This window comes from Salmo trutta, unplaced genomic scaffold (genome assembly GCF_901001165.1).
Source record: "Salmo trutta unplaced genomic scaffold, fSalTru1.1, whole genome shotgun sequence".
NCBI lineage: Eukaryota > Metazoa > Chordata > Actinopteri > Salmoniformes > Salmonidae > Salmo > Salmo trutta.
This window is the reverse complement of record NW_021823319.1, coordinates 1,281,611-1,294,813: the sequence shown is the minus strand read 5'-3', so window position 1 is coordinate 1,294,813 and position 13,203 is coordinate 1,281,611. Positions and strand designations below refer to the sequence as shown.

The 13,203-nt window shown below is 45.1% G+C and overlaps 1 protein-coding gene across 2 annotated transcripts in view; it reads left to right on the top strand.

Annotated features, from left to right (window-relative positions):
- Positions 1-396: 396 nt before the first annotated feature.
- LOC115190118 (uncharacterized) overlaps positions 397-13,203 on the top strand; it is a 34,969-nt gene continuing 22,162 nt past the window's right edge. Inside the window, exons 1-7 of one of the 2 annotated variants that reach the window (XM_029748607.1) lie at positions 397-610; positions 1,839-1,980; positions 3,789-3,892; positions 6,171-6,319; positions 11,509-11,737; positions 12,232-12,329; positions 12,676-12,798. In XM_029748607.1, coding sequence (XP_029604467.1) covers positions 1,853-1,980; positions 3,789-3,892; positions 6,171-6,319; positions 11,509-11,737; positions 12,232-12,329; positions 12,676-12,798 — 831 coding nt within the window. In that variant the 5' untranslated portion in view covers positions 397-610; positions 1,839-1,852. Of the gene's footprint in view, positions 611-1,819; positions 1,981-3,788; positions 3,893-6,170; positions 6,320-11,508; positions 11,738-12,231; positions 12,330-12,675; positions 12,799-13,203 lie in introns of those variants that run through there. The other variant, XM_029748608.1, reaches the window with a different exon arrangement.

Here is a 13,203-nt window from a genome sequence, read left to right as displayed (position 1 = left end):
GAGAGGAAGGATGTGGAGGGGGAGACAACATGTCCCTCCTGTAATTTAATTAAAGCTCACACTCACACGCATACATACCATAAGATCATATGACCTGTTTGTGCTCGCCATATGTCTATGTTCCAGTGGTACAGACCGCTGTCCATCTCCCCACAGTCAATGACCACGTCAATGTGAACTGAATCCACTCTGTGAGAGATTGATTTCCATAACCTACTGCGCTCTCATAACCCGCTGACCCATACTTTTATTTTATATTTTTTAATTTAATGACTGATTAGTTTGTGTTTCTCCAGTTGAATGTGAAGACGAAAATGTCCAAAATATATGTTGTTGTTTTTTTATTTGTTGCTCTCAATTAACGTCTATACCGCCGTGAGGTTTTCCTGGTGGAAATCCGAGCCTCCCGGTGTTTTGTTGTTTACGTCTTCCAGGAACGGGACGCAGGAGCCAAGAGAGGAGCCCCGGTTGGGAAACATCATTCCGGGATACAGTTTCACTGCAGCGAGTTGGACGGCAGGAAAGTATATCAGCTGCCTCATCTCACAGAGAGGTGCTAGAAAGAAGAAAATCTGACTCCTGTTTGCAACTTTTCTCTGGTTTTATTAAAGTAAGAGCTCAACGTTTGTCTCCGTCTTTTGTTTCTAACGTTAGTATCTGTACTTGTCTTTGTTTTTCAGCAGGATGTCACCGCTAAGTCAAGTTTATTTACCGACTGTTTTTGTGTTGTTGTTGTCGTGAACAAACAACGTTTGTTGACATTGGCAATATAGAAGTTGTAGCTAAATACAGCGAGATAATGTAACGTAAATGATGTGTTGTCCCAAAATATATATATATATTTAATTAGTTAGGACATGCTGTGCTTGCTCCCTCCAAATAGCACAGTTAAAAACAGATGGGAATAATGTGGAACACGAATCTCAGCCAAAAAACGTAGTAAATAACAAGGTTGCCAACAAACAACAGAATAATATGACCAGGTAGAGAGTTGATGCCTATTCGGCACCTAGTTATCTTGGGGAATTGATCATGCTACTTTGTATACGCTGTTTGTTGACATCCTTTTTAGTTATTTACCAAGTTTTTTGGAACAGATTCCTGTTGGAACGTAACACAAATTATACCCACCCGGTAAAAACACGTTTTTTAATGTTGTTACTAGCTATATATATTCTTGTTGTTTAAAGACGTTGCTGTCTAAATGAGCTTTTACTTTCCTGTAGCGTGATGCTGTTTTACGTCAATATATAGCTACACCCCTCCACTTCTATAGCTACATACACAAAACATTAGGAACACCTTCCTAGTACTGAGTGGCTGCACTCCCTTTTTCCCCTCATAACAGCCTCAGTTCATCAGGTCATGGACTCTACAAGGTATTGAAAGTGTCCCACAGGGGATGCTGGTCCATGTTGACTCCAATGCTTCCCACAGTTGTGTCCAGTTGGCTGGATGTCCTTTGGGTGGTGGAACATTCTGGATACACTCGGGAAACTGTTGAGTGTGGAAAACCCAGCAGCGTTGTAGTTCTTGACACACACAAACCGGTGCGCCTGGCACCTAATTACTACCATACCCCGTTGAAAGGCACTTAAATCTTTTGCCTTTCCCCATTCACCCTCTGAATGAGACACAATACAACGTCTCGAGGCTTAAAAATCCTTAATTAACCTGTCTCCTCCCCCTTCATCTACACTGATTGAAGTGGATTTAACAGGTGACGTCAATAAGAGAGATCATATCTTTCACCTGGCCAGTCTATGTTCCCAATGTTTTATACACTCGGGGTGTGTGTGTTGTTCCACTTGTTATCAAGTTTGGTTCTGTTGTTTCAGATCCAACAAGAAGAATGTTTCAGCTTGGAAGCCAGCTTGCCCAGTTTCAGTTCTCCACAGGACCCAGTACTGCTACTGCAGGTGCCCAAGGAGAGACTACACAGCCTGCCCTAACAGTACAGGACTTTATCCAGCATGTCAGGTAGGTCTGAATGAATGGATTGGGAACATGTCAGGTAGGGCTGAATGAATGGATTTAACATGTCAGGTAGGACTGAATGATGGATTTAAAACATGTCAGGTAGGTCTGAATGAATGGATTTAAAACATGTCAGGTAGGACTGAATGATGGATTTAAAACATGTCAGGTAGGACTGAATGATGGATTTAAAACATGTCAGGTAGGACTGAATGAATGGATCGGGAACATGTCAGGTAGGTCTGAATGAATGGATTGGAACATGTCAGGTAGGACTGAATGATGGATTTAAAACATGTCAGGTAGGACTGAATGATGGATTTAAAACATGTCAGGTAGGACTGAATGATGGATTTAAAACATGTCAGGTAGGACTGAATGATGGATTTAAAACATGTCAGGTAGGTCTGAATGATGGATTTAAAACATGTCAGGTAGGTCTGAATGATGGATTTAAAACATGTCAGGTAGGTCTGAATGAATGGATTGGGAACATGTCAGGTAGGTCTGAATGAATGGATTGGGAACATGTCAGGTAGGTCTGAATGAATGGATTGGGAACATGTCAGGTAGGACTGAATGAATGGATTTAACATGTCAGGTAGGTCTGAATGAATGGATTGGAACATGTCAGGTAGGACTGAATGAATGGATTGGAACATGTCAGGTAGGACTGAATGATGGATTTAAAACATGTCAGGTAGGACTGAATGAATGGATCGGGAACATGTCAGGTAGGACTGAATGAATGGATCGGGAACATGTCAGGTAGGTCTGAATGGATGGATTGGAACATGTCAGGTAGGACTGAATGAATGGATTGGAACATGTCAGGTAGGACTGAATGAATGGATCGGGAACATGTCAGGTAGGACTGAATGAATGGATTGGGAACATGTCAGGTAGGACTGAATGGATGGATCGGGAACATGTCAGGTAGGTCTGAATGAATGGATTGGAACATGTCAGGTAGGACTGAATGATGGATTTAAAACATGTCAGGTAGGTCTGAATGAATGGATTGGAACATGTCAGGTAGGTCTGAATGAATGGATTGGAACATGTCAGGTAGGACTGAATGATGGATTTAAAACATGTCAGGTAGGTCTGAATGAATTGATCGGGAACATGTCAGGTAGGTCTGAATGGATGGATCGGGAACATGTCAGGTAGGGCTGAATGAATGGATCGGGAACATGTCAGGTAGGACTGAATGAATGGATTGGGAACATGTCAGGTAGGACTGAATGGATGGATCGGGAACATGTCAGGTAGGTCTGAATGAATGGATTGGAACATGTCAGGTAGGACTGAATGATGGATTTAAAACATGTCAGGTAGGTCTGAATGAATGGATTGGAACATGTCAGGTAGGTCTGAATGAATGGATTGGAACATGTCAGGTAGGACTGAATGATGGATTTAAAACATGTCAGGTAGGTCTGAATGAATTGATCGGGAACATGTCAGGTAGGACTGAATGAATGGATTGGAACATGTCAGGTAGGTCTGAATGAATGGATTGGAACATGTCAGGTAGGACTGAATGAATGGATTGGAACATGTCAGGTAGGACTGAATGAATGGATCGGGAACATGTCAGGTAGGTCTGAATGAATGGATTGGGAACATGTCAGGTACTTATTCAAGTGTTTTCTGTACATATGGTGAGGTTGTTAGCTAGATGTTCTTGTTTCTCCTCAACAGTGGTAGCTAGCTAGACGACGGGGGGGGGTCGGTCAGGTTGTACGTAGTAAAAAAAAAGCACAAGGACCTTGGATTTATAGCCCTTTTTCCAATATTGTCTTTAGGAAACTTGGCGGACTGAAAAAAGAATACATTTTCTGCGACCTACGAGTCCCGACCCAGTTTCAAACCACCAAGGCAGACGACATCAACCTTGTCATCCTCACAGGTGCGCAATCGAGTCTTTAACTAACTAGGTCTATGAACTGTGTGGTTGACTTGACTCCTAACCAATGTTCCCTCTTTTTTGGGGGGGCACTGAGTAAATTTCAGTTCTGCGAACTTTGAAAATTGTGAATTTCTGTTGAACTTCCAGCGCGTGTTTACTGTGAACACAGGCTGTACTCGCTTTAAGTTAGTTTGAACAGTGGCCAAGTAGGCTACTGTGGCTATTTGATTATAATGTAGGTCTACCACAGTGGCCTACTATCAAAACAATGGAGAAAATGCATCCCATAACATTTTAACATGGAAATAACTGTTCTATCATTCAGCCTACAGTAGCAGCCAATGTGTGGTGTTCAATATAGGCCTACATTCCATCAGACTTTTTTGAAGAGAAAAACATGTAGGGATTCACATTAACCTGTTGATCCACTTGTCCTTCAGACAAATAGGTGACTGAAAATGGTGTGGTGTTTGATGCAAGAAACCAAAATACAACACAGCCCCTTCAAGACAAAAAAAAGTACTTTACCTCACTGGCTTTTCTAGAAATGTACTTTTTTTTTGTGGTCTTGTAGGAAGCAATCACTCCCCCACTGCTGACGACAAATTATCTATAACTGGGCTAGTATCTCACTAACTAACAAACGATATGAACAGAATGTACACATGACTACATGCAGCTCTCGCTTTCATCGCGAAACAAGCGCATCCACTCACGGCCGCTCATGCTGTAAACACAGTCCAGTTCAAAGTGAATGGCACAGATCCATATATGGCAATGGTCTATTTGCATATAGGCCTACTGCAGCTCTGATTGTTCCACACCGATCTGTGTAGAGTATTGGATGAGTTGTAGAATTCTACTCTGTTCTGCCTCCAACTAAATCTCTTGCATAGTTCGTTTTTTTTCTTTGGTATATTGCTTTGAAAGTGGCTAATATTGCGTCGATTTGATCATAATTACCACAGTAAAGGGAAGCGTTGATAGTGTTAACTTACAAGGGAAAACTCTGAGCTTCACTCAGCTTTCTAATCTCCTGCGTCTCTGTGGGCTGATATTTGTTCTGCGTGGCGGTCCCGGGAGCGGGGAGGAAGTCCTGGGGCTACTGCGTAAACGCACGCTGCTTAGAGTGAACGTTGACAGGGATGCTGGCCCATGTTGACTCCAATGCTTCCCCAACTGTGTCAAGTTCGCTGGATATCCTTTGGGGTGGTGGACCGTTCTTGATACACATGGGGGGGGGGGGGGGGGGGGGGGGGGGGAACTGTTAAGTGTGGAAAAACCCAGCAGCATTGCAGTTCTTGACACACTCAAACCGGTGCGCCTGGCACCTACCACACCCTGTTCAAAGGCACTTCAATCTTTTGTCTTGCCCATTCACCGTCTGAATGGTAACAATAAACAATCCATGTCTCAATTGTCTCCAGGCTTAAAAATCCTTCTATTACCTGTCTCTTCCCCTTCATCTACACTGATTTTGAAGTGAGTTTAACAAGTAACATCAATAAGGCATCACAGCTTTCACCTGGTCAGTCTGTCATGGAAAGAGCAGGTGTTCCTAATGTTTTGTACACTGTCTATATGATTGTGTGTATAGATTGAAAGCAGCCAGTAAGCTCTATCAGAGGTGCTAATGGACATACTGAGCATAAACTCTAAATCGAGGCTGTCCAACCCTGTTCCTGGAGAGAGGCCCTCCTGGAGGTTTATACTCCTGGAGAGAGACCCTCCTGTAGTAGGTGTTCACTCCAACCCTGTTCCTGGAGAGGGACACCCTCCTGTAGTAGGTGTTCACTCCAACCCTGTTCCTGGAGAGGGACACCCTCCTGTAGTAGGTGTTCACTCCAACCCTGTTCCTGGAGAGGGACACCCTCCTGTAGTAGGTGTTCACTCCAACCCTGTTCCTGGAGAGGGACACCCTCCTGGAGTAGGTGTTCACTCCAACCCTGTTCCTGGAGAGGGACACCCTCCTGGAGTAGGTGTTCACTCCAACCCTGTTCCTGGAGAGAGGGACACCCTCCTGGAGTAGGTGTTCACTCCAACCCTGTTCCTGGAGGTTTATACTCCTGGAGGTTTATACTCCTGGAGGTTTATACTCCTGGAGGTTTATACTCCTGGAGGTTTATACTCCTGGAGAGAGGCCCTCCTGGAGGTTTTCACTCCAACACTAATTAGCTGGTAGATGAGCTGAATCAAGTTAGTTACAACTGGGGAGGCTTTCCATGAATAAGGTTGGAGAGCCCTGTTCTAACTCAACCTCTTCTGTCTGTCTTCTAAGGTCACGGGGTGTTCTGCATCGACGTGAAGCCCTGGAGAGGAACGGTGTCTTCCCAGCAGCAGAACTGGCACGTTCAGCTCAAAGAACAGGACCACAACTTTACCAACACCTCCATAGAACAGGTGGCAGACCCTCTTGAGGCCATCATGGTAAATATGTCATAACATCTTTCGTTAAAAAAAAAAAATCTAATGTCGCTCAGAATCGAATGTCGCTTAATCTAATCTTGCTAAGTCATTCACATAGATTAGTGGTCCAAAAGCTTACAGTATGAAGACTAGATCAGGGGTTCTCAAACCTTTTTTGGGGGGGCTAGCAAATTCATCAGCCCCCCCCCCCCCCCCAATAACTTGACTGAGATTTAAAAAAAATGGCCCATAGTTTTACTGTGGCAGGGCATGGTCGGACAAGTCTCAGGCCCTGGGAAGGAACGTTTTTAAAGGCCTTCCTCTTTGGCATAGGAAAGCAAATTTCCTGCAATTCTACCAGTTTTTGTCATTGGGCAAAGCAATGTTATTTAATGGGGGGGCAAAGCAATGTTGTTTAATGGGGGGCAAAGCAATGTCGTTACAGCTTTAAAGCTAATATCCTGTAACTATACACATTTTGCCATGAGAGAACGTTGCAGTTTTAAATCTTAAATTACAGTGCATTTTATGTAAAAAGGAAAAAATAAATTATAGTATTTGCCCAGGGTTTAAGAACATGCATAGTATATTATAATTGTAGTACACCCTCAACTTATTCCAGAGATCCTGTTAAATTAGTAAAACAAAAGTGTATTTGTGTGTGTGTGTGTGTGTGTGTGTGTGTGTGTACATTTTTTTTTTTTTTAGGTCTGACCACGAACCCCTCGCCTAGATGGCGTCAGTTCTCGTCACTTTAGGCTAAGTGGTAGCCTAGTTGTTGTAAGCGTTTGCAGTCTGGCACTTAATTCTGCCAGCCAAGCTCCAACACCCTCTCTTATCCAACCTTGTCTCTGCCCCAACATAGCATCTACAGCAGGGTTGTTCATTTTGCCCCCCCCCCCCCCCCCCCCCCCCGCGGCGCAGCCCGCCTACGGTCTTCACCGAGGTCTGGAGGGGAGGGCCGCACTTAAAATGGATTCTATTTATTCGATCCGTCGCTTTTGGAATTTGCTCCCTGACTGTCTCGCTTGCGTATAGATGACTGTTAGTAAGCCGGACAGGGAAGACTATAAATGTAGGTCGTTATTTCTACAGAGATTCAGTTTTATTTTGGTCATTTTTAATGTTGATTTGAGATTTGTTTCCCCCCTCGCAGGCCAGATCTGGCCCCCGTATGTTTGACACCCCTGAGGCTCTGATCTACAGTGAATGGAAATGAGTGACTCCTGTCCTGCCCTGGTAGACAAGGTGACAGCTGTGTTGAGACACCTGTTTTTTTTCCCCCCCTCTATAAACATAATTACAGCCGTTAAAATCAAGAGGCCCTACTTTGGGAGGGAATTTACCGAAACCCTGCTTCGCTGTAGTGTTAATCAACTCATTTCCATATAAATGTGCTACTCTGACTCAGTCAATCTCCAGGACAAAGCAGACATTTAGATTAGAATACAAAACAAGTCAGTCAGACTTTTTATTTTACATTTTTTTTAACTACAGCTTGGTTTAGAAGGATATTTTATAATCAAATCCTTCCAATGGTGATTTTTGGGGGTAACATCATTTTCCTAAACTGTGCTTTCCATAATGTGTCAGAAGAACATTACCCACCAAAAACATACATTATGAGTTTTTTGTGGTTGTTAAAATGCTGCTTGATGAAGAATAATACACTATACTTGAAAGACTTGCTAATGATTAGGTCTCTGATTTATTGGCTAATGATTTATCTATACACTTACATTTTACATTCACTTTTTAGTCATTTAGGGGGACGCGGCAGTTGAGTGTCATCCGCATAGCAGTGATAGGAGAGACCGTGAGGATATGACAGAGCTGAGTGACTTGGTGTATAGAGAGAAGAGGAGAGGGCCTAGAACTGAGCCCTGGGGAACACCAGTAGTGAGAGTACGTGGTGCAGATACAGATCCTCTCCACATCACCTGGTAAGAGCGGCCAGCCGGGTAGGATGCAATCCAAGAGTGTGTAGAGCCTGAGACGCCCAGCCCTGAGAGGGGGATCTGATAGAGCCTGAGACACCCAGCCCTGAGAGGGGGATCTGATAGAGCCTGAGACGCCCAGCCCTGAGAGGGGGATCTGATAGCGCCTGAGACACCCAGCCCTGAGAGGAGGATCTGATAGAGCCTGAGACACCCAGCCCTGAGAGGGTGGAGAGGAGGATCTGATGGTTCACGGTGTTGAAGGCAGCAGATAGATCTAGGAGGATGAGAACAAGAGTCAGCTTTGGCAGGCAGGTTGTCGGGTGGCCGGACCTCACTAGTTGCTGGATGTCATCTGGAGAGAGAGAGAGGGGAGAAAGAGGTCAAGGAGTCTGTTAGTTCTGTGTGAGTGAGACCAGTGGACTCTAGGTTGAGTGAATGAAGAGTGGATGTCGGCAAACTTCTTGGAGGAGGGAGGGGAAGGTGGAAAAGTGTTTCCTAGGTTTAGAGGAAGAACCTTGACATTTACATTGATAAAGTGTACCCATACTAGCACACTGTGTACTCATCGTCGCATACTAAACGAGACGTGTTAAATGGTAAAAAATGATGCAGTATGTCACGGCCGCAACGCAAGAGCGGCTCCTGAGTAGGCGGGGTTGAGGGGCGGGGTTGAGTGCGGGTGTGTTTTATTTCCAAATTCAACAGACGTTCATCGCATTAACCAGCCTGATAATATCTCATCTCATTTCCAATACGATCAATTTGTCTAAACTCTGAATATAATATGAATGGGGGTTATAGGCCTACTCAGGCGGGTTATAGGCCTACTCAGGCGGGTTATAGGCCTACTCAGGCGGGTTATAGGCCTACTCAGGCGGGTTATAGGTTCTACTCAGGCGGGTTATAGGTTCTACTCAGGCGGGTTATAGGCCTACTCAGGCGGGTTATAGGCCTACTCAGGCGGGTTATAGGCCTACTCAGGCGGGTTATAGGCCTACTCAGGCGGGTTATAGGCCTACTCAGGCGGGTTATAGGCCTACTCAGGCGGGTTATAGGCCTACTCAGGCGGGTTATAGGCCTACTCAGGCGGGTTATAGGCCTACTCAGGCGGGTTATAGGCCTACTCAGGCGGGTTATAGGCCTACTCAGGCGGGTTCGAGGCCTAGTCAGGCTGGTTATAGGCCTACTCAGGCGGGTTATAACCAGCCTATCACATTCCACTTATACCATAGCCTATTTAAGGGCTAAAGACAGTTATTTGGTTCCATTTCAACATATTTATTAGTGAAACCAAAGTGTGTGTACACACACACACACACACACACACACACACACACACACACTTTTTTTCAAATGTTGAAATCAGACTATTTCACAGAGAAACGTGGCCAGCCGTGGTGCATCGCAAATTCAGAACCGTTGCATAGCAACATGATAAACTATACCACTGATCATTGGGAACGAGATCAGAATGACCTACGAAGGCTTGATCCATCAATTCAGTTATTAAATAGGGAGGCCAGCCTACAAAACCGATTAGCATGACGTCAATAACAGCCAAGTCCACGGTGTCGACACATTCGGAAATCAAAAGATGGTTTAGCATTTAGTTTAGAAACTCTGACGAGAACAAGAAACACTTTTCAATGAGAAAACGGAAATCCTCTTTTGGTTAAAAAAAAGAACAAAAATACTCTTGACGATTTTAAGGAGAACAAAAATTACTTCGCCTACATTTGAGAACCACAGCAGAAAAGTCGCTGTTCGGCATCTTCCCAATTAAGTAGTTTTGTTGTTAGGACTGAGTTGGCTTCAAGTAGCCAATCACTCGCCAATGCATTGTGGGAAAATGTGCATCGAATTCTACTAGATGACGAGTCCAAATGAGTAGAACATAGTGGCATTTAAAGTATGAACGATTTTTCTAAATTTTGTATACTTTTTTTATTTTTATTAATTTAAATGTGCATACTCACAGCCTACTATTTAGGACGCAAGGGTATTTGGTAATGGCCATTGGCTTTAGCAGAGGATACAGGTGAGGAGGTATAGAGGGAGTGAAAGGATGATGGGTCCTCTGGAAGTTAATGGCCATTGGCTTTAGCAGAGGATACAGATGATGAGGTATAGAGGAAGGAGTGAAAGGATGATGGGTCCTCTGGAAGTTAATGGCCATTGGCTTTAGCAGAGGATACAGATGATGAGGTATAGAGGAAGGAGTGAAAGGATGATGGGTCCTCTGGAAGTTTAGTTTTCCTCCATTTTTACTCAGCTGCCCTGTTCTGTAAGCTATACCCCTTCCAGACCAAGCGGCTAACCTGTTATATTTATATTTATATATATATATATATATATGAGATATCTGCTCATCTATCACTCCAGTGTTAATCTGCTGAACTAGCTTACCTGGTTAAATAAAGGTGAAATAAAAAAAATCCTCCAGACCAAGACAGGTAACCTGTGGTATCTAAACCCCCTCCAGACCAAGACAGGTAACCTGTGGTATCTGTACCCCCTCCAGACCAAGACAGGTAACCTGTGGTATCTAAACCCCCTCCAGACCAAGACAGGTAACCTGTGGTATCTGTACCCCCTCCAGACCAAGACAGGTAACCTGTGGTATCTAAACCCCCTCCAGACCAAGACAGGTAACCTGTGGTATCTGTACCCCCTCCAGACCAAGACAGGTAACCTGTGGTATCTATACCCCCTCCAGACCAAGACAGGTAACCTGTGGTATCTATACCCCCTCCAGACCAAGACAGGTAACCTGTGGTATCTGTACCCCCTCCAGACCAAGACAGGTAACCTGTGGTATCTGTACCCCCTCCAGACCAAGACAGGTAACCTGTGGTATCTATACCCCCTCCAGACCAAGACAGGTAACCTGTGGTATCTATGTACCCCCTCCAGACCAAGACAGGTAACCTGTGGTATCTATGTACCCCCTCCAGACCAAGACAGGTAACCTGTGGTATCTGTACCCCCTCCAGACCAAGACAGGTAACCTGTGGTATCTATGTACCCCCTCCAGACCAAGACAGGTAACCTGTGGTATCTATGTACCCCCTCCAGACCAAGACAGGTAACCTGTGGTATCTGTACCCCCTCCAGACCAAGACAGGTAACCTGTGGTATCTGTACCCCCTCCAGACCAAGACAGGTAACCTGTGGTATCTGTACCCCCTCCAGACCAAGACAGGTAACCTGTGGTATCTGTACCCCCTCCAGACCAAGACAGGTAACCTGTGGTATCTGTACCCCCTCCAGACCAAGACAGGTAACCTGTGGCGGTACCTGAGGAGGAGCGGCATATCGGTGCGTCAGGAGCTCTTCCTTCCCAGGCTAGTCTTCCTCGCCCCAGACTGCCAGCTGGATGAGGAGTTGAGGAAGAGGAGGGAGCTGGTCTCCCACAGTCAAATAGATGCTTTCCTCTGCTCCTTCAGAGAGGGTTATGTAGCCTGGATATCAGACGCACTGACTCCTGCCTGGCTGTCCGGTGAGTGGAGGAGGCTTTGTGGGTTTTTTGGGTCACAAATACCTTTTTTATTAAAAAAAAAATAATAATAATAATAAATACATTTAAACAAAAATGGATGCCTTGGATAAGAAAATACTATTTTGGGGAAATATGACCGTTTTTAAAATAGTGAAAGAAGGGAGCTTTTCAATTTTTCTAAGCTAATCAATATTTACTACTGTTAGCCTAGTCTGCCGTTCATCGCTTGCTGTACTGTTGACGGTATAGACGGAGAAGCACCTTGCTGTACTGTTGACGGTATAGACAGAAGCACCTTGCTGTACTGTTGACGGTAGGGACAGAGAAGCACCTTGCTGTACTGTTGACGGTATAGACAGAAAAGCACCTTGCTGTACTGTTGACAGTATAGACAGAGAAGCACCTTGCTGTACTGTTGACGGTAGGGACAGAGAAGCACATTTGCATGTGTGTTTAAGCGCTTTATAAATCCTGCATGTTATTGTGTCCTGCAGGTCACCTGTCGTACCGTCAGATAGGGGAGCTGAAACAGGTGGTGAGGAACATGGGGACCTGGGACCTGGTCAGACTACAGGGAGGAGAGCAGCTCAAGGTGGCTTTAACAGCTTCATGGATATTAATATCTGCCATTTCGCTTTTATCCTAAACCGCTAACAGTCGTGTGTGTGTGTGTGTGTACATTTTAAATATGGGTGGCCCCGGGAATCGAACCCACAGTCCAGGAGGTACCAGTGCCGTGCTCGACCAACTGAGTCACTCAGGACCCCCATAGCCTTGTATCTGTCTATTTTATTCATAATGCGTTGGGTACTACTTTTTCTAGTGCTGTTCTGAAACTAAAAGACACTTTATTAATTTTCGTTTTGTTTTACTGTGAAGTGTGTCATGAATTTTTAAATGCGTTTTTTAAATCGAGTTTGTCTGTACTTGGTTTGAAGGGAGACTTCCAGAGCTGTCCTTACATCGCTCTGAACCGTCAGGAGACAGACACCATGGAATTCTTCAAGATCAAAACGCTGTCTGCTAATTCGCTGTGGGCTCTGCTGGGACACGCCCCTCAGGTCAGTGCACCCCCCCCCACCCACCGCCGTCGTGACAACCAGCACACCATATATTGAGCTGTGATTGGTTGATGCTGTTGTGATTCTGCTCACTGACTGAAAGACTCAACACAAGGGCTTAGATAGAGGAGTGTCTTGGCTCTACAACTCCTTGGCCAGACTAGGATCTGAAATCGGGGGGGGGGGGGGGCAGAGAAGACTGAAAAGCCTGTGTTAGGGATTGGGGTTTTAGGACTCACGAGTGGCTCAGCGGTCTGAGGCACTGCGTATCGGAGCTAGAGGCTTCACTACAGACCCTGGTTCGATCCCGGGTTGTCTCACAACCGGCCGTGATCGGGAATCCCATAGGGCCGGCGCACAATTGGCCCAGCGTCGTCCGGGTTTGGGGGAGGCTATGGCTGGGGT